Source organism: Manacus candei, unplaced genomic scaffold, assembly GCF_025592945.1.
Source record: "Manacus candei isolate 608988 ecotype Guabito, Panama unplaced genomic scaffold, ASM2559294v1 h1tg000015l, whole genome shotgun sequence".
Lineage (NCBI taxonomy): Eukaryota > Metazoa > Chordata > Aves > Passeriformes > Pipridae > Manacus > Manacus candei.
Window position 1 is genome coordinate 8470976 of NW_026138063.1, and position 21407 is coordinate 8492382.

The window sequence follows — 21407 nt, forward strand, 5'->3', positions numbered from 1 at the left end:
GCTGAATGTTGTGTCATCCTCTTCTACTTAGATGCTGAGTGGCACTAAGCAGTGATCTCTGCTGCACACGGGGAGTGGCTTGTCCTCCTGTGACATTTCTGAGTTCTTAGAAATTACCAGAGAGCTCTTGAGACCTTGCTGGGGCAAGCAAACAGACATCAACGCTTTTACAAAAATGCATGTGACTGGCACTGTGCTTTAAACTGAAAAAAATCTTGCCGTATCATTCAGGTATTTGTAGCAAGGATCTGAAAATGTAGCTTGAAAAATACAGATAAAGCTGATTAGTCCAGCTCACAGCACAGTATTGGTAAAGCACAAATATTTCTAACCACTTTTCTCTGGACTAGTTCAGCTTGCTTTTGATTATATTTTGAATTTGCGTCATCTTGAATTTTTCCCTGTAGCAGGTGCAGATGAGTATAAGAACTGAAGCAGAGAGCAGCAGTGTGCTGCTTGGGGAGATGGCAAGTGACTCTATAATTTACTCAGTGGTGTGTTTCTACTTATAATTATTGCTAATTCAAAAAAAATCAGTGCAAATTGCATGACAGCACTGTGTAAGACGAGTGCAGAGATAAAACATGAACACAACCCGTGCCTTGTAGGCTGACAAATGAAGTGTAAAGTGCTATTGTTTGTTTACTGACTGCCTGAGCATGAGATGAACGATTATCTCTGCCTCGAGAGGTAGCCCAAGGTTTCCCGTGGTATCAATCTTCCTGTTTGTGATTCATTTGTGCAAACAGTAGAAAGCTGAGCATGCAACTGTGGAGGCAATTACTCAATTACTTCTCTGCCCCTTAAAAATTGTGTTGCTTCTCCATTTCCTTTTGAAACTCAGGGTTGCACCGGAGCGAGCCAGGGAGGGTGAGCCCCACTCCAACCTGGACATGACAGGGCAGGTCCAGAGTCACAGTTGTGCCTGTAAAACCTCTCCACTGTGAACTGCTGCTTCCCAGCAGCAAGGTGTTTCTAATGAGCTCACATGCAGTAGGAGGAGAAGCCGGATCCACCAAGGTACACCTAGGGCTGCCGAGGTGTGGGAGCAACCTGTCGTCCCTCCCTGGAAGAGGTTGCACTAATGTTGGTGTCAGGAGACTGTTGGACAGGGTTGGTTTTAGGGTGTGACATCCTTGTTGTGCTTCCTGTGCGGAGGCTCGAGGAAGCCGCAGGGGTGAGGGTTCACCCAGCTCACACCGCAGCTGCAACGGCAGGATCTGCCTGACGTAGGTGCAGTCCTGGGCCTGCTCTGTATTCTCTATACTGGCCCAGCTAACAGCAAACTCAGTGGGGAAGCTGGTCTGGGCAGCAAAAAAATAAATAAATAAGACAGTCAGGTGTGAGCCTGATAGGTTTTTGAGTCCTCTTCCAGTGTAAGACGATAGCAGAGCACCAGCGACTCAGGGAAGCTCCTGCCATCTTTCCCTGCTGCAAAACCATCACCTTGTGCTTGTCCCAGAGGGTCCAGCTCACAGCACCTCAACTGGGTACTTTGGGAAGCTTGTCTCCCTCCCTCTCTCTCTCTCTCATTTTCTCTCTCTCTCTCTCTCTCTCTCTCTCTCTCTCTCTCTCTCTCTCTCTCTCTCTCTCCCCCCCTATGCTGTGCAGAATCCCAAAGAGTATTTCACCTCTGAACTGCTGTGGTGTGAGGTCTCTGCAAAACCCCCTCAGCAGCATGCACCACACAGCTTAAAATCCCTGCTCTTGCCAGGACGTGCCAGGTAACATTACTGTTTTCCCACACCAAGCATTTAAATGTTGTTTTGCCTTCACATGTGCTTCTTTCTTTCTGGTTTTGATCTGTACATACTTCATTCACTCCACTTCTGGCCATCTGACTGCCCACAAAGCACTACTTGTCTGCAAACCAAGCTGGAGGAGTAAACTGGAAAATAAAAAAACTCCCAGTTAAAATTGTGGAAAGCCTAATCTTTTTAGTGCAGTAACACAAAGACGAAGCAGTGACTAGACAGTAGTTTGTAAATATTTACATAAATAAGATATCTGATAATAATGGACTCTGAAATCTGGGCTGCTTCTTGTTTGAAGTCATTAAGTAAATAATAGATTCTTTTTTTTTTTAAGACTAAAAACACCTACTTTCACCAAAAAGTAGGATCTGCATATGGCACATACTGAGTGAAACTCCCTAGCCTGTGACAGGAGAAAGTTTAGAATAGTAGGTCTGACTGGTCTGTGAAGCTACATTATCAACAACTAGAATAAATGCTTTAAAAGTAACTTTGTAGTTCCTTATCAGCTCTTGAAGAGAGCATTAAAAAATGAACAGCGGGAATATAATGAAAACAACACTGTGATGAGACACAAAACCCTAATCTCCCAACTCACCAGGCCATTGAAGACCCTAAAGAGAAACTGAATCACTTCTTGGTGTACGAGAAGTACCTCAGAAAAGCACCTCTGTGTAGCAGATCTGCTCACTGAGGGAAATAAAACACCAATGACTTAAAAATCTATTCTGTCAAGTATTGTTAACTTTTACCACAACCATCTTTCCTTTAATGGCAATGTTGGAAGGATGGGGACTAGTTGTCCCTCAGGAAATGCTCTGTTGGTACAGCCAACTCACAGCACTATGGACTAATTATGAACAAAAAATGCAAACAAACACAAATCATTATTTGACCATACTGGCTTTTCTCCTGGAACTCAGTTTGGGTGCTAAAATAATGTGCACCCCACTAACTTTGGTCCTGAATTTTCCTGGTTTGCCCAGTCCTTGTTTGTGTAGCCAAGAGCCTGCAGGAGCATCACTGGTGCCTGATGATGATGAAAGAGGCTAATTTCCATTAATCTGTTGGAACTGATCTTTCAGATGATTGACTCTCCCTGTCCACACATCATTTCCTTCCTTTCTTCTCTCCAATTCAAACACTGTTGATCAACTTTTGTTAAAACTGAAAAAAAAAAAAAAAAAAAAAAAAGAAAAAAAGATAAATTATTCTGCAGGAAATAGAGATCTTTGAGGGACTTTTTTTACACTTAACACAGCAGCATCATTACATTGCTAGCAGAGTGGAAGTGTATACAGTACAGGCTGATGCCTCAGCTATCTGATCTTATATAGTACAGTCTCTCTGTGTACCAATTTGTAACATGTCCAAAGCCTTGTGAAAGCATCCCCATGTGTAGAATTACATTTGTGTCATATTTATTTAATGACATATCTGCTAATACAGCACCTGCTCAACAGAGTTGCAGACTACATTGAAATCAATCACTGTATGCAAACTGCCTTTAGCAAATGGGTTAGGTTATCTGCCCAGCTTAACCATGCATATCTCTGTGTGTTCATCTTTTTTAACACAGCTATTAATCTGGACTGTAAGACTTTTTAGACACAGATTAAATGTTTTTCAGTTTCTACGGTGTTTAACTAAATGAAAACTGGTGCTCTTGCTAGAGTTGGAATGAAGCTGCTGGAAGTCAGTGGGTGTCAAGAGTCAGGACCTCTGCATAATTAGGGAGAAAATTCAATATCCAGCCAAAGCTCTCGCTAAAGCCAGAGTTTCTTCTAAGTCTTTGTGTGCATGTCCTTGGAGATGCATTTAGAGATGTTTGAGCTTGAAAAGGCCATGTTGGGGTTACCACTTTCTGGAGGTGCCTTTCTGGGGTTCTTGTGGCTGCAATGAAGTACCATGGGCTCTGACCTGCTGTCATATTGGGGCACGTTCTGCTCGCCCTCCACATCAGATACGTCTCAGAGAGGGAAAATCCCTTTCTGCTGTGCTATGTTGACCTAAAGTCCAAGGGCCTCATCCTCATTCCGTTTACATCCCTGTTGTAACTCCACTGATACTTACCTAGACTTCTTCCTGGAGGACTAGCGCTCCTAAATGCCTCCAAAACACAAAAATAAACATTTGTCTCTATACATTTCAACAGAGTTTCCTTGCTTTGGAAAACTGTTTTATTTAATTTGTGTTTTAACGCTCACTTGGAAGCTGGAAGTACTTGAGCTATAAAAGGAGCTTTGTGTACTTGGTGCAGCTGAATTCATTTCCATCGTGAAAAATATACTAATCATCAGCTGCAGCAATATGTCTTGAATGTTTCTGATTAAAGTGTCCCCCAGAAAGATGTTCTAAAAGTTGAGGTAACCAAAAGAAATCTGGTTGGGCTATTCTTAAGGCACTGGTATGAATTATAACATAAACAATGTTATATTAAATAAATATTACATTTTAATTAATGATTAGTGATTCAGTAAATAAATTAATGATTCTTTATACTATCAAAGACTGACAAGGGCTTAATTCTGGCCATCATTGAAGGGACAGCCAGAATCCTTCCATGATTAATATAAATGTCTTTTATTCATGGTTTTGGATGAAAAATACAGTGGGTATAAAAACTGACAGTGTTTCTTTAGCTTCAGAGGCAACTTTCATATTGGTGTTACAGGCCCTCACTGCCATAAATCAAACAAGATGGTACATCAGCTCCTTTCCATACACACTTCTTGCTTTCTGGTTAAAAGACTATTTTTCAGACCTGCCATGACAGAAATCCTTACCCACTCAAATACTGGAGAGCTTTTCTATAGCAGGAGATACCAACAGAAAAACTGTTTGTCGGCTGTATGTGTGCCATCATTGTCACTATAAAGGGCACTGGCAACTGAAAAATATCTGACAAATTGACAGCTTGACAGCATCCCGAGATGGTGAATTAATCCACCTTGGCAGAAGGCTGTTGATGAATATTTAAATAGGTTAATAGTCAACATCAGAACGCTGAAACCAAATACAGGCTGGCAGCAGAAGGGAACAGGTAAATCTGATATCTAAATTATACTGTTAGTACTGTGCTTCAATCTCAGAATGAAAATCAGATCCTCAAATCTGAAATAAAAGAGTTAATACTCTTTCTTTACAGATATTTCTCTGAGTAACTGCCTTTTCTTCAAAAGAAGGTGCTTGTTTCCTTTAATTTATGTGTGCCTTCACACAGGCAAATCCCCAGTTCCTTATTCAGCTCCAAGACACACATGTTCAAATAGGAAGTTGAGGAAGTTTGAGAAAGAAAAATATATTAAGAATAAGTAAATCCTGTCTGGGTTGGTGTTGATAAATTTTGAACATATCCATGAGTGCTTCAATTTTTCTGGTCTTTTTCTCAAAACTTGATGAGAAATACTTACTAGTTTGACCACTATAACAGACAGGCAGACAGATAGACAGGAACACATCTCTTTGGGGTGGCTTTCACAGTGGTTTTATAGACAAGATCTGTAGTCCTGAGGACACCATCAGCCCAACACCAGAGCTGGAACTGCAATAAAATGAGGAGTGAAAAAGGAACATAAGGAAGCGCTGCAATGATGTAGACGCTCTAACCTCAGCTGTTCACTGCTGTACTTTCTGGGTCACCTGCAGTATCTTTTTGGCAATATGCAGAAGGGCAAACTCAGCTGGCACTGCATACATTTACCTTGCAGAATATCATTAAAAATGTACAAGTTGGACCATGCACTTTACCCATATCACTTTCGGGTACTTGCGGGTGGCATTTCTCCAAAGGGCTAATGCGGTTTGATAACAATTGTTTGTGCCATCTGTGGGCTCTGTAATGAATTCTTTGACTAACCCAGAATCCTGTTTGGCTCCAGAAGGGCTCCAGGGCAGCCATGCAAGTCAGGTGCACTGGAAACTATCTATTTTCTAAGGATAACTCAAATCCATGTTAATAATGAGAGCTAGTGCTGGTGAAATCCATTTTCATTGTGCAAATTGAAGACTGCTTCTCATGGGAATCTGTTCTGGGTCCAATACTGATCAGCATTTTTATTAAGTATTTGGATTAGGGAATACTGTGTTATTATATTCGCAGATGATAACAACCTGGGAGGAACTTTGAAGGAGAGAAGCCAAATTCAAAACAATCTTGGTAAAATAGATAAATAGCTTGGGCGGTGCTAAAAAAAACGGTCAATGAAAAAATAGGAATTACTTAAGAATAATTGCTTGAACATTAGATATAAAGTGACTGATTTGGCCTGCCAGAAAAAAAAGCATTTGCCAGGAGTCAACAGTGTAATAGCTATAGGGGAAAAACACACCATATCTTGTTATGGGTTATACAAATACATGTGAGATAAATGAAATTATTTTTCCACTGCGTGCAGCACAGATAAGGCCTCAGTTAAAGTACCAGCTCTGTTTGGTACTTGTCAATTCAGAAAGGAGGTGGCCAACTGGATAAAGTCCAGATGAGAGCAACAAAAATAACCATGGATTTCATCAGAAAAACTTAAGGAAACTGGGTGTTCTGCAGGTTAAAGAAGGACTATTTTCAGATAGTACAAAGGTACTGCTCAGTATTGTTCCTCATATTTGGGCCAGGGTAAGAAGCAAAAAAATTTACCTTCTGGTGAAGCAGATCTAGGTTAGAAGTTCAGAAGAATGTAATGCTTTGGGGAATACTGAGCATTTGTAATTGATTTTTAGGAGCAGCTGGATGACCAGGATTGGCTGGTGCAGCAGGCCTTGGAGTGTGTGGAGCAGTGTGGAGCTGGAAAACTGCTGCCCCTTTTATTTTCTAGAAAACAGTTGCTTAACTCACAACTGATGTCAGTGATACTGAAGTATTTGAATATTTTTTTTTTGTAGAAGAAGCAAAACTGGGGATAAGCAAAACAGAAGGAAATATATTAACTTTAAAAACATGAAATGCTGTTTTTTGCTTGCAATGGCTCGTCATCAAATAACATAAATACTATATGCTGAGCTGTTCTCTTACATTTTAGCAGGTATGGCAGTACCTGCCAAGGAACCTGTAAATTATCCAGTGGCTAGTAAATTCATCAGTCAAGAAACTTTACTATTAACTATAATCTCATATTAGATTTGAAGTCTTCATATAATTAATACAAGCAATCATGTCACTACCATTATCATTGTGATGCTTATATCCCTGGTTGTGAAAGAAGCATGAGTTGTGCAGAATGCAATAGCAGTAATTAAACTGATCAATGTAACTGGAAAAGAAGACAGACACCTGAGATCTTATTTCCATTGACAGGCACTAAGGTTTGGACTGCATGTGTTCTTTTAGCCTCTGACCAGATAATATTGCCAATTGTGTCACTAAAGGTTAGTTATGCAAGGCAACACTTAGGTAATCCGTGTGGATAACACACACACAAAAATTACCATAAATAAAAATTTCAATTTGTAAATACATTTACAGTGATTGTGTTGGGTTTTGTCTAGATATATATTTTAACAAATAAATTCATGGGAAGTATGGTAATAAAAAAACCCTAAAATTAGAGAATATTTGTAGGTCTCATTCACCAATTTATAAATGTGCATTTTCTCTGCTTAAGAATGATTTCTCTTTTAGCAAGCAAGAGGTAGAAGGAATAATATGTCAAATGTGAAATAGCTCATTCTTTCAGTACTTCCCAAGAATAACTTCAGTAAGATCTACAGAGGAGGGATAAACCTCCAGTGGCCTAGCATTGTTCCCACTCAATTCAACGAAAAGCCTGCTATTTATTTCAGCTGGACGATCTCACAGCTATTTTAGCAATTAGGTTCACATAAAGAATTAATTACATAAAATTATAAGCAATTTGTAGACAAATACAAAGAAATTAAATTAACTGGATAAATTATATGCTATGAACCACTCAGCTGTAATAGTTATCTTTTGCTAATGTGCACCCTTAGAAATATTCCAAGTAAAAGATACAGTTCAATAAAAGTGATTTAGAAAAAAAAATTATAATTGTCATAAGATTTTTTAATTGATATGGGGATTACCTTAAAAAGTTTTTGATGAATTGGTTAAGCCAGTAAATTCCAAAACATCTCCTGGAAATGTATCACAAAACAAAATCACTAGCACTCCCTCCCTTGTTTTTCTGAGCCTAGCATTTAAATCTGCACTGGATACTGTCCCTCCTGGCCATTTTTCATGGAGCCTGTGAAACAATTTCATATTATACCAGTGGCACAAATCCTAGAGTAAAATCAGAAACAGGGTTAGGTTGCCCACAGGGAATTTAGTGTTCCAAAGCTAGAACTGATTTATTACCAACTGGTTTGTTAATAGCTGTCTTTGATATCTTCTGGCTACTTTGAATTATGCATTGCTGACATACCCTCAGCCAACTTCTACTGATATTAATAAAAATGTGAAAACAATAGACATTCAACTAAGGACAGAGTAAAAAATATTTAAAGACCTCTAGGTTTCTTCCAATAGGTGCTTCAGCAGGGTGAGGCTGAACATCTTACAGCAATAGCATCAGTAAAGGACCTTTGCTGTGATCAAATATACAGTACAGGAAGCTGGTAGAAGGCTTCTCATTCCATTAGAACCATTACCAACTAAAAATATATGCTTTCAGAACAAGACAGGAGATTGGGAAACAAAAAATAAAAATATGTGAGGAAATCACAAAATATGGGAGATTTATAGATTTACAGCTGCAGCAGGCCTAGATGGAGAAAGTGAGACAGCAGAAAAGGGATTAGGATTAGGATTGCTTATGCACTTATATAACGTTTGTTCTAAATTTGATTACAGTACTCAGTAAAATGAGAACTCAGTATTCATCATGCACAGCAAAAAACTTCACGTCAGCATCATCATTTACATTTGCAAAAATAATTACGAATCATTTGTAAAATGCTTCAGTTATGTTAATCAGGCAATGTTTTGCTACACTTTGAAGGCATAAAGCATTGTAGGAACTTCAGACAGAGCAGCCATATGTTTGTTTGTCTCATATGGCTGCAGGAACATCATCTGTCATGTTCACAGCTACTTTTTTTTTGTCTGCAGAGACCACAGACATCCCTGCATGGTAGATGATCGCACCCTACTTCTAGAATAGTAGGCCACACAGGGATTTTTAAAAAATAATAAATATATACACATACATTCTCAGATTTTGAGTATCCAGCTTCAGATTTATAAAGCTTGAGTTTAAGTGCTAAACACTTCCTATGGTTTTATTCATTCTATAATGAAGTTCGACTCTATAATTACAGACAGGTTTTCAAAACCCTGAGCCTACATGACTTTTCTTGAAGCTTAGCCAGAAGTGAAATGGGAAGCTGTTGTGGAATCAGTGGTACCATGATTTCTCATTAGACTTTACATATACTCTGCCTATATGATACACAACTTGTCCTGTTGTCAGGAACTGCTTGGAGCCAGCACAGCATTGCTGGTGGACACACCTACACAGGAGATTTGCCTGGATATAAGGAGTGGGTTATAAACCCACATGTTAACACGTGGTTTAGGTAGGAAGGATGGTGGTTAAAGAAAAGCAGGTGGAAAGATAGGTCTCATCATAAATACCAGCCAGAGATGTGATTAATTTACAATTTCTGAAGTGCCAAAACTTTACTCTAAACATTGTGTTGGAAAGAAAGAAGTGTTTTTGCCAGCTTATTCTGTTTGGTAAATGCTTTTGCTTAACCCTTTTGCTGTATAAAATGCATCTCTGTTAGCAAAAATTGCTTTTACAGCTATACTAATGAACAGCCTCACCAGTGTTGAGTAAGTGCAAGCTAATGATTTTGTCTTGATCGGTAAGACCTTCTCCTTCCCGCTGACACATCTGAAACCTGTGCTCATGGCCAACATTGGCAAAGATTTTCTACTTTGTCCTTTACAGCCCAAGGTGGCTGTATCAGTTTTAGATGAGGCACTGAAATTTTCTTCACCTCTCCAAAATGTCTGTCTTGCCCCTCAAAACTGTCTCTGCCTTGTTTCTCGAGGCATTTGTGTAACCCAGACAGGCCAAAGCCATGTCCACCAGTTCAATCTCCCAAACTATTGAAAAAGGGGCAAACTCACTGATATTGGGTAATACCCAGCAGTTAATACTGATGCACATACTAAAAGGGTGGGGACTATTTGCTTCCCAATTTAGGAGTGCTGCATTAAGGCTCTCCTAAATTCTTTTACCTTTACTAGTGAGGGAGGAGCCTTGAAAAGATGCTCATGTAATCACAGCTGGTTGCTGCTCGGAGAGGTAAGATCATCTGCACCCAGGTTAGGTTTTCAGCATTCAAGCTGGCTACAACCCAGCCAGCAGCACAGCAAGGAACACCTCCAGGAATATCTACCTCATAACTGGAGTGCAGTATAGGGACATGTCAGCTGGCTGTATATGAGCTAGCTCAAATACTAAAAAGCTGAAGCCTGGAAAGATAAAAAATATGTTACGTTATGTTATTTATGACAAGCTTACTTCATAACTAAATCCCACAGAGATTTATCTGACTTGTAAAGTCTGAACCAGAAGGCTCTCTCAGAAGCCCTCTATCCAATTCAGCAGTTTGTCCTCCAAGATATGGGATACTGAGGTTCTACATGAGGGTGCTTGAAATCCTACCTCCCACTACCTGGAGAATATTCCATATTGTAGATGTTACACTATTTCGGAATAAGCTTATTAAGCCAAGAGAAAGTGTACAGCCATGAACAGAATTCCTGTGTTCCTTTCCCACAGAGTTCTCAAACTCCATTCCAAAGGAACATATCCAGGTATGTAACTGTTTGTATTACAGTTGTCATGGTAGTGTCCTAGGAGACCAGTGTCAAGGGACCTAGATGCTAGTTCTCCAGGATTGAATCTTTCTTTATCCACTCCATGGTCTTAAATGAGGTGAAAGCAGGAAAAAAAAAATCCCCATAGATCCCATATATTATGAGTGTTTGTTAAGAAATCCCGACATTGATTTGCATCCTTTTCTGTCTGGTACTTTTTCTAAGGTTAACCATGAAGGGATGTGTGAATGTCAATAATCACTTGGGCTTATAACTTAGAAAAGGAAATTGTTATAACAGGATGAGGATAAGAATGAATTAGTTGGAAAAGTGTATTTTTATAAATCATTAAATAACGTCTGGGGAAAAAATCACATTTTATAAGGATATCCAAGTTTAAAACATAGAAAAACTATGTCAATGTCCAGGATATAATAGCAATTAACTGATTATCTTAACGCATTTCCTCACTAAACTTTTGTTTTGCACTTTTCATCAAGACAGGACCATTGGAGACATTCCAAACTTTATGAGCTGTGGATTCAAGAATTCATCTCTTCCCTTAAAAAAAACAGAAGAAAGGAAAAAAAGGGTATGAGCAAACAGGGTTTTATTCTTCATCCTGGTCATGCTCAGCTTTATGAAGATAAGGGATGGCTTTTCAAGATTTCCTCTTTCGTCTAATCATGAACAGTTTCCCTGGGGAAAAAGAAAACAAAACAGTTCTAGAGAAAGCCACAAGCCAAACATTGTGGCCTACAGGCAACACATAATTAAAAAGTTAACAGTGGGGCTGAAAGGGAAGATGAACTATTACATTTTCCACAGCTTGCTGTTATCCTGGGGCCTTGCAAACTGGGTTGCACTGATCTTGACTTGCATTTAGCAGGCCAGGCTATTCCACAGTACCAGGAGATGAGGTAAGTGTAGAGCATCTTTTCATGCAGTGTGGTGCAGTGCAAAGTCTTGTGTGTGTGTGAAGGGGACTGACAGGTTTGACCTTCTGTGTGCCACATGGAGCCCCTCACCTGGCTCTCCGGGATCCAGCTCTATTGGGCTGAATGTGTTGGGTGGAAGTTGAAGCTCTACACTGCAAACAAAGCTCTCAAGTGAGAAGAAAAAAACAGTAATGGAAAGGTGAGGTTTTACATCGGGATCCAGGTTTTAGCAACTGAGAGAAAGGGTAAGAAGAAATAACAAAATAATGTATTATTGTGGAGATCCAGTAAGTGTCTTGGAAATGTCACCTTGTGCATCCTGCAATTTAATCTGATCCTATTTCTTGCAGGGCACAAAAAAAAGGAGTGACAAACTGCACACAAGGTTTTCCTTTAAAAAGTTCAGTTCATTTTCTAATGCTTTTACTTTTTCCCTGAAGACTGGTTGCTCTAGGTAAGAATTCCCATGTGTCTTTAGATGAAGGGCCTTGTGACTGAAAATCAGCCACTTATTATCTATATATAATGCTTCAGCCAGTAAATGAATGCTTGTGGAAAGATGCCTTGAAGAAACCCTGTGTCTCTCAGGCAGCTTTTTGTCTCTATGGATTAGAAAGAAAACAGGCATTTTTATAGTACACAATTTTAATTAGCACCATAGTTATGTAAGTAAATAATGAGTAGATTAAAATACTCATTTAAAGAAATTACATTTAATTAAAACCAAAATAATGACTGAGATGAATTCTCCATCAGGAAGACAGTGTACTGTAAGGAGTATTGCTGCTCTTTGCTACACAAACCTCCATCCCTGCTCCACACCTCTTAGGCTTTGCTGTTTTTCTGTTTGGCCCCAAAGGACAGAGGTGTTTTTCAGCTGCAGCACAAGACCTGGGCTGCCCCAATGTCAGAGCACCAGAGCACACCATCCCTTTGATATCAGGTGCCCCGTTTGCACTGCAGCAGTACCCTGGGAACCTGGGATGGGGCTGGTTCACTGAGGGATGTGACAGGTGAAAGGGTTCAGCTACCAAGCACTTCAGAGTTCCAAAGGCAGAAATGCTGGGGGCAGCTCACCCTCTGGCATCAGTGCTGCACTTCCATCTCATCTCATCTTGTACTAAATGTGGTCACACAGCACGACAGCACTTCACCAGCTCCTGCTGAAGAATAGCCCCAAAACACCGTTCAAGAATAATGGAAATGCACGAATGTCTTGCACAGGAACAAGCTCAGGGAGTGACATCAGCACCCCAATGTCAATTTGGCGGTTGCATGTTCAGGCAATGATTCTGTGGTTACCAGTGCTTAATTTTACAAACCCAAAAGTAGCACCATTCATTACATAAGAATTACTCATGCACATCTAATTAAAAGCTTGCTGAACCTAACATTTAAGTGTGTGTTTTTATGTTTGTGTACACATTTTTGTATCAGACAACATTTATATCCTGATCTTGCTAAACAAACATAGATACTTAACTGGGAAGATTGGAGTCTCATCAAGAGAGCCTTAGTGATGGGTTAAACCTAATCTTCGTATCAGAAGGTGACTTTTTCTTCAGCAGTTGCTTTTTTTTTCTGTATAAGCCAGCTGTGTGAATGCAGCTGAGACTTCAGGGCAGTATTTTAAAGTGGGATCTCTGATGTGAGAATCTTAATTCTTAATACAGTTGACCTTTGATTTGAGAAGTGCTGGAGTGTTACTGTCTAATCAATATCTGGCTTGAATGCTCTGCTTCAATTTTCTCCTCTGAAAACTATTTGTCTCTCAAGGGTGAGATGAAACTTCATAAATGTCTAGTGTGAGCTTTTGGACAATTTAAAAGGTGCAAGGTTCTACTGGGCAGGATGCTTGGAAAGGATGTTATTCTGGTGGAAATTTGCTGCTGCAAATTTCTTGCATGCAGCAAAATAATATCATCCTATCAATATACTTTCATTCACTAAGATACATACTTCTTAAAGGTAAAAACACCAACTGCAGGGTTCAAATCACTTGCAAATTGCTTCCAAGTTTTGTCTGGTGAAACAGTATCATTACAGCAATGTGGAACAGAAAGCACAGAACAGCTTTATGTAACACAACTGCAAGCCATGGAAACAGAGCCTTGCAGAAAGTGCAACTCGAATTTGAATTTGAGAGGGACAGACAAATATACTTGCACTTCAGACAAAAGGCATACAAATTTTAGTGTAGTGGTCAGGACCCTGTTCTACATCTGATGATAAAGAAGGAGCATGAATATTGAGTGTATCAGTTAAGCTTCTGGCTTAAGGCCACTCTCCAGGCAACGTGCCATAGCTATGAAATCACTGTTATTTTCGACTTCACATTAGATGAATAGGGTAGTGCAAGCTGTTTGAAGCTCAGCTTTGATGTATTTAAATGTTTTGAAATAATGCCTAGCATTTGATACAGAGTTTTGTTAACATTAGCTTTCCAAAGTGCCTGATAAAAATAGTTTTATTCCCCTCTGTTTTAATGTTATTTTTCTAATTAAATGCAGATGCTTAAACCATCAGCATTCACCACAAGATTTAGTTGTTCAGACATTATATCATCTATTTTAATCCTGAATTATGTTCTAAATTTTTAACTGAACACTAAACACTATGGCAGATACGATTATGACTCGTTGCTGTATATCATAATTCCCTGGGAACAAATGGGAACGACAGGAACAGTGCTCTTCACACAGAAAACCACTTCTCTTTAAGTCAGTGTCAAAGTTGTCATGGGCTTCACTGAGAACTACATTTGGTCACAAACGCTCAGGTCTTTACTGCTTAAAATAATCTCCTTTGGCTCTTAGTCACACAGGCCCAAAAGCTGCAGACTAGTATCGGTGTGTTGCAAGTGTTTGGTGCTGAACAGAGTTTTGTTTTCTCAAGCAGCAGCTGTTTTCAGAGCAAAATCACAGAATGACAGAATTGTGATCATCTAATCCAACCCCCCTGGCCAAGGCAGAATCACCTGGAGCAGGTGACACACGAACACATCCAGCTGGGAAGATCTCTTCCAGTGGAAGATTTCAAAGAAATCACTGCCCGACAACACGTTTCAACACCCAATTTTAACCAAGCAGCAGTTCGTGACAATTCTGCCAGCAGCAGGGAGAGAGCAGGGCACCAGATCCTCCCAGCACCTGTTCCTTGCCTTGGGATACCCAGACACTGTGCACTTGTGTTTAACTTCAAACCAGCGGCTATTTAGCCTCTTTATTCCAACACGTGCACGCTTTGCATTTTTTACAAGAAAGTAAAGAGATAAAACAATCAAGTTGCGAAGCAGCTTCACTTCGGTAGAAAAGGGGAGTCTCAGGCGCTGAGGCTCTGCCTGAGGGCACCGAGCCCTGACAGGGAGGTGGGATTTCGCCCAAATCCCTGCAGGAGGCTGCTGGAACTCGGGTCACTCGGGCACACGCACAGCCCTTGCAACCCAGAAGCGGCACCTCGGGGCAGTGAAGCGATGGAGACCACCCGCAGCCCAGGCCCGGGCCGGACCACCACTGCCCCCCTCCACCCTCCGTGCCACTCCTCGCCCCGGCCCCTCTCCCCGCCTCCCCGGCCCCGAGACGTCACTTCCCGGGGCGGCCGCAGCGCCGGGACCGCCGGCTCTGAGCGGCCGCGCTGAGATGGCGGCGGCGGCGGGGCGGTGGCAGCGGCGGCTCCTCGGGGCCGCTCCGGCGGGGCTGTGCCGCTCCTGACTCGGCCCCGCGCCATGGGGAGCAGCCGCGGCGGGCGGCTCGCCTGAGGCGGCGGCGACAGCGGAGGGCGCGGCAGTGCCGAGGGAGCCCCGCCGCGGGGGCCGCGACCCGCTTCGCCGGGGATGCTGCGCTGGGTCCGGCAGCAGCTGGTAGGTGCCTCCCCCCGAGCCCCCCGCACTCCCCGGCCCGGCGGAGCCCCAGCTCGGCCGCGGGCCGCGGGGTCGGGGAGCAGCGGGAGAGCAGGGCCGGGCTGCGGGAGGGAGGGGAGTCTTTCCCCCCGCAAGGGCTGCACTGCACTTGCATCGTTATTGTCGTTTTTAAAAACATTACTTTTGTATTTTTATTTTTATAGGAGGTTTTGCGGTGTTTGTTTGTTTTTTGATTTTTTTTTTTCGGTTTCCTTTTCTCGATCCCCCCCTTGTCACAGGGGACAGCGCGTTCCCCTTACCTGTGCCCCTCTCGTTGGGAAGGGCTCCCCAAAACTTCCCAGAGGAATGACGGTGCCTTTATTTCCTGGGCCGGCACTTCAGAGATTTCGCAGCTTCTTCCTCCTTCCCGTTGCGAAATCTTTTCAAGGCTCTTTAACCCGACGTGCTTTCATCTCGTTTATTTCCCGGTCCCTGAGAGCTTTGCAGCCGCTCTGTGCGTGCAGAGGCTCTGGAAGTGACGAGAAATGGAAAGAAAACGTCCGTGAAATGCGTTTGGCGACGGAAAGCACTTGGAAAAGGCAGCGGTGAGGGTGCCTGTCCCCCCCCACAGGCACTACTTGCTGTGCAGTGTTAGAGCGAGCAAAGGAAACCAGGCGGCCGAGGCTGTGCTGCTTTAGCAGGGAAATACATCGAGTTTGACTATTTTCATTTGAAGTGTTGGCCGGTTTCCTGCCACGTCCAGCATTGTTCCTCTTGCGTTTTCTCTAAAAGAGAAATTCTTTCGAAGTAATATATTTGTAAAATAACTTTTTCCACTCACTGCCATTGCCTTGCATCGCAGATGTTGCCCAGGTTAGTACGAGAGCTTACATTAGTTAGGGTTTTAGATTTTAATGGTTAAAGCTTCTGTCCCACTAATGATCTGTTTAAGTTCTTGCATCGCTTTTTACAAAAAAAAAAAGGATAAAAATTTTTGTGTTTTCGTTTTTTCCCTGTTTCTTCCCTGACCTCATTTCCCATGGCCCATAGATTTTCCCAGTTCTGTGTCTGAAGCACAGAGCTTGTGGTGATGGTCTGAGTGCCAGCTTGACAGTGCTCACTAGTTTGGTCCAATACCAAGAGTTACTGACCTGGAAATTAATTGCTCTGTTTGAGCTCTGACTGTACTCTTCTGTTACAGTCATACACACGGTTTTTAGAAGAAAGCTTGCTTGGTGTAACATAGCTGTCATTTTTTCCACTTGAAGGTGGCTTGAGATTTGTGTTTGTGGTTTTCAAAGCAGCGTTATGCAGTCTTCTGTAGAGTTTAGATTAGAACTGTATCAGTGCTAGCAATTCATGTATCAAACGTGGTTGCTTTTCTCCCAGGGAGTACACTGACCAGCTTTCCAGAAATCTGTTTACCCATAATTGAAAGTAAAAGCCTCTTGTAATAAGATGAGCAATAAACCTGGCACTAGGAGGTTTTTGTGCTTCTAAAGGAGACTGATGGGAAAATGACTGTTTAAAGCTTGCACTAGTTTTGACAGGGAAGGATTAGTGTAGTAGAAAAACAGGATAATAAAAGGTCAAGTGTCTTGAACAGACATTTAAATATGGTACTAAGGGGAAAAAAAATTACTGCAGTGATACGTTTTGTGTTTTTTGTAGATGTCACTGATGTTAATGGCTTGGTTGTTTCATAGCTCATAAGGATGAAAAATGGCCTAAAAATGGCCTGCATTTTAGTTCCTAAGGACACTCAGACAATTCATCCCTCTGTGTAATGGTTGGTTTAACATAGAGCCCACCATGCATTTGGTTCTTCTCGAGGCTGTGATGTTTAGGTTCTGAAAAAATGTCAGAGGGCCAAGAACATGAGGAAAAATGCTGACAAAATAACCAGAGTGAGTGAGAAGAGTGGGGTGACAGAAATATCTGACTCAAAGGGTGCCAAAGTTTGTGTCTGATAGAAGAGAAGAATGTGTGGGCTTGGATACCTTTAGAGCATGCATTTGTACCTGTGCTTGATGTGGCAATGGGCTTTAAAAAAAGTGTTCTCATCCATACAGGAGGGTTGAACCAGGCAAATATGTGGGAGTGATGTAAGTGGGATGTTGTAGTAATACAAAAGAAAAACGTTGGTGTGCAGAAACGCTCAAAAAGTAGTAAGAGATTAGGGGAAGGGGGAGGGACTGATGCTTTGCTGCAGGTGCTTTTAGGTAGTTATTAAGTACTCTCTGTATGAAACCAGTGAGTTGTTTTGCAACTTCTTATTTGTCTAGGAGAACAGTATTTAATATACTAAGTGTCCTGAGTGTATATGGTCTTGAGAACTCACATTTTCAAGAGTTGTAAAAGGGACATGGAAAATTAAACAGGTGATCTTAAAGTAATGAGAAGACCTGGTATGGAGTTCAGATTATTTCAGCTAAGTTTTTTAAGTGGTGATTTTTAAGTGATATATTAAGTGATTTTGCTGTGCTTTAGTCTGTGAAGATCTATGCATGCCTGTAGACGTACAGAAAGGGGTGCCCAGTCCTCTGAGAAGGGGAGACATGCTGAGAATGTAAGATTTCCTTCATCTTTGTAATGGTCTTACAAATCCTTAACAGTTTTCTAACTGAGGTGTTACATATTTTTTTCAGTGATTTGTTGTATATCAGGAATTGAATGACAGTAATTCTCTTGCTCAGTCTTCAGTGCTTATGTGACATGAATTGTCAGGTTGTTTGGTATCTTGGCCCTCAGTCTGTTTTTTTGTGTAGGAAGAATTCACACCACTCTACAGAGACAGTTTATCAGTTTTTCTTCATCTGTTGCTGTCCCATTTAAATAGACTGTATAGTAATTCATTAACTTTCTAGTTAATATTAAAAAGATATAATTATCTAGTTAATAGTTGGATGTACTTAAGTTTTAGTAATGCAAAATGTAGAGAAAAGTAGAGTTACAATTCATGGCTTTGAGTAAAATACCCTGAGGTACTTCAAAGACAAGCTTTGCACAGGAAAGATGCTTGAGTTCCAACTCTGTTACCTTGAGATCTCAGAAAGGCAGGGGGCATGTGGATTTGCTGAGGGTTGCATAAAGCCACAGGCACAGCCAACTCTGCTTGAAAAAAGCAACTGGATAAACAACAGTTGATAGGAAGCATCACTAATATTCAGGAATAGCATAGTACATTTTATTTGCACTTCCAGCTGTGCTGGGTTAGATGACATAGCTGATCTGTGTATGGCAGAGGGGGGTTGTGGCTCCCCCGGTCGAGTTTGTGCAGCACCAACACAAAACGAGAGTACAGCATGTCATTTGTAAACCTCGGTGACTTTCTGTTCCACTTCTAGTTCTGTGGGTTTGTGACAGTGTTTGGACTGTGCTGGGGTCCTGGTGGTGCACATGGAGTGTAGGAGCTGTTGCAGTGGTATTGACAGAAAATAATGATACCTTCAGTTGTCTGGTGAGGTGGTATCCAAAAAATGTTGTAGAATACTTTTGTATGTGTGATTTTAGCTGTGTGATTTTGAACTATTAGTCCTGTCATGTGAAGAAGGGTCTCTGGTTTATCCTTCTAGTTGCTATTATGAGGAGTTCGAGCCTTTTGATCTGTTATCTGTCATCTCAATGATGTACAAAAGATATTGCATGGAGAAAACCTAAGAGCTGCCTGCCTGGTCCCTCTTCTATAAATGACAAGTTCAAGACAAGCAAAGTTGAGCTGTATTTGACAGAGGATCTTTACAATTTAAGAACCTCAGTGCTGCTGTGCACTGACAGCAACTTTTACGTGAGGTATACGGGCAAATGCAGCTTTACTATTTAGCTGTAAGTCAAAAATAAAAAATATAGATTAAGCAGAAAACCTAATTACCAGACTAAATTTTATTTCATGGTTATAGGAAGGCTCAGACTGGGAGGAAAGTTTAGAGTTCATCTGGTCCAAAAGTTCTACATAGCCTGCACTGAGGGGTGATCGTAGAGAATGTTTTTGACTGTTTTGTTTTGGTAATCTCTGTCATGTCCCTTTTGCTTCCAGATGTTGGTATCTGTTAAGATGTTCTGAGAGAACAGATGGTATTTTGAGATAACTTGCAGTTATTGGCATTGTGAGCAAGGTGGACAGCATTTGATCTCATTGTTTGCCCTGGCATGTGTTTATTATTTTCACTTAATCATTTTGTTCAATGAATTGAATCAATACAGTTAACCCCCCCCCCCAAAAAAAAGAGTAATTCCCTGTATTTTTTGAATGCTGAAAGTAGTTTAAACTAATCTAATGACTGAGAATCTAGCTTCTGAAATCACCTTGCTTTTCTGGAGTATCGTTTTCCCCCTCTTATTTGTCATTGAAACCTCTTAGCCTTTTTGACTAAAATTAAGTGGGTGTTTGTTATTGTATACTATAAAAATAAATGCATATTTTCTCAGAAGAGTTCCCATGGTTCAGAGTGCCCAGCTAATACCTTCTGAATTGTCACTGCAGGATCAGTGAGGTGCGTGTTAGAACAGGCCAGAGGTGGCATTGCCTTGGTAGAGTAGCTTGAGAGCTGGGGGTTGGTGACTCCCCTCATGTCAGGAGAAAATGTGGCCTGTTTTTTTTTCTGCTAGAGATATTCTTTGATCTGCTGGATGAGTCCTCCCATTGTGTTTGGGTCTTCTACCCTTATTTTCTTTCTGTATTCTGCGACTGCTGAAGGCTAATACATTCTCAGCACAGTGTGTTCCAAAGCGTGCAGAACCCGGCCCTGCCTTCAGCCAACTGTCTGTTCCCAGTGGAGACATCCACTCTGTCCTGTGTGGGATTTTTTAAGTCTTACCTCGTAAAAAATTAAACCCTAAATTTAAAAATTGCCTACCCAAACTTAATCAAAGCAGTCATGACACTGTGTCTTTCAAAGACTGTTTTAAAAGTAGGAAGATCAGCGTTGTCCGATGTGCTGCTTTGCTGTGAGACTTGGATTTCTTTTTTCTAAGCAGCAGATTTTTTGTTGTGCCAAATTTCCACTTGTCACTCAATAATATGACTGTTTAATTGAGTGTATGATATTCCTGCACTAACAGGTCCTCTTCCCTCACTAACTACCATCTATTTATGTTTTATGTGACTAGGGGAGAAAAATATTATTTTGTTGACAAAGAGCAAAAACTTTTTGTGTTCTAGTCAGCAGGTAGTATTTGGGGAGGTGGTTCAGGGTGAATGCCTCTTCTTAGTGTTAAGAGATTGCTTATGACCTCTCACCAGAAAGTAAAATTCATAATCTAAGGCAAGTAAATATGTGCTAAATTTAATAACATTCAACATGTGTTTTGAATATCACTGGTATTTGTTTTTCTAGTTTTAAATGGATTGACTGACTTCATTAAAACTGACATTTGCTTTCCTCAGGATGGAGAGATAGGAGTTATAAAAGAAAACTATAATAAAGCATTTAAATTTCATTGAAAGCCTCATGACTGGTGCCTTTCATTGGTGGTCTCTTTATTGTACTTTAATGCCCTCAGTAGTTACAACTCGTTTTTAAACTATTTCACCAGGCAAAAGGTATCTACATTATACCTCTCCAAAAAATCCTCTAATTTCTAGCACAAAATCTGTTTGTTAAGCCAGCAGATGAGAACTGCAGCAAGACAGATCTGACAAAGTGCCTCTGTAAATGCAAGGTCATATCTTTCAGCAAAACACAGGTGACATATTTGCAGCTAGACTTTTTTTTAACCTTTCTTTTTTTTTTACAAACCTCTTTTCAGCTGCTGTTGAAAAAACCACTTAGCAATAGTACGGGCCATGATAGAAAAGATAGAAAGTGGGACTGACAGCTACACTGTGATTTGAAAAACAAACCCCTGCAATTCCTTGGCCTCCCACATGCAGTGACTTAAGAGGATTTTTTTCCTTGTTTACTTTGAGCAAAAATAAGCATGGGAAAGGAAAACTTTACTGTAAATGGGAAGGAGAGATAATGATGTAGACAAAAGGCAAGCTGGCTGTTTTCATCCTGAAATACTTTACCAGGGGAAGAAGTTTCAAATGGTTTAAACCAAAAAAAAATCTTGTTATATGTTGCTGCATTTTGTTACTCCTTTGCACG

The 21407-nt window shown here is 40.9% G+C and overlaps 1 protein-coding gene and 1 long non-coding RNA gene across 10 annotated transcripts in view; one reads left to right on the forward strand and one right to left on the reverse strand.

Annotated features, from left to right (window-relative positions):
- Positions 1–1724: 1724 nt before the first annotated feature.
- LOC127468411 (uncharacterized) lies at positions 1725–21155 on the reverse strand. Its single transcript, XR_007903560.1, has 3 exons — positions 15639–21155; positions 5168–5298; positions 1725–2921 (listed from the first exon to the last, which is right to left on the reverse strand). It is a non-coding gene; the product is annotated as an uncharacterized LOC127468411 (long non-coding RNA).
- ATP11B (ATPase phospholipid transporting 11B (putative)) overlaps positions 15103–21407 on the forward strand; it is a 64841-nt gene continuing 58536 nt past the window's right edge. For 4 of the 9 annotated variants that reach the window (XR_007903553.1, XM_051781484.1, XM_051781483.1 and 1 more), the window contains exon 1: positions 15103–15339. Coding sequence is in view for 8 of the 9 variants with exons in the window: in XM_051781484.1 (XP_051637444.1) it covers positions 15313–15339 (27 nt within the window). In the remaining variant the exon portion in view is untranslated. The remainder of the gene's footprint in view (positions 15340–21407) is intronic. The other 5 variants (XM_051781486.1, XM_051781487.1, XM_051781481.1 and 2 more) reach the window with 3 other exon arrangements.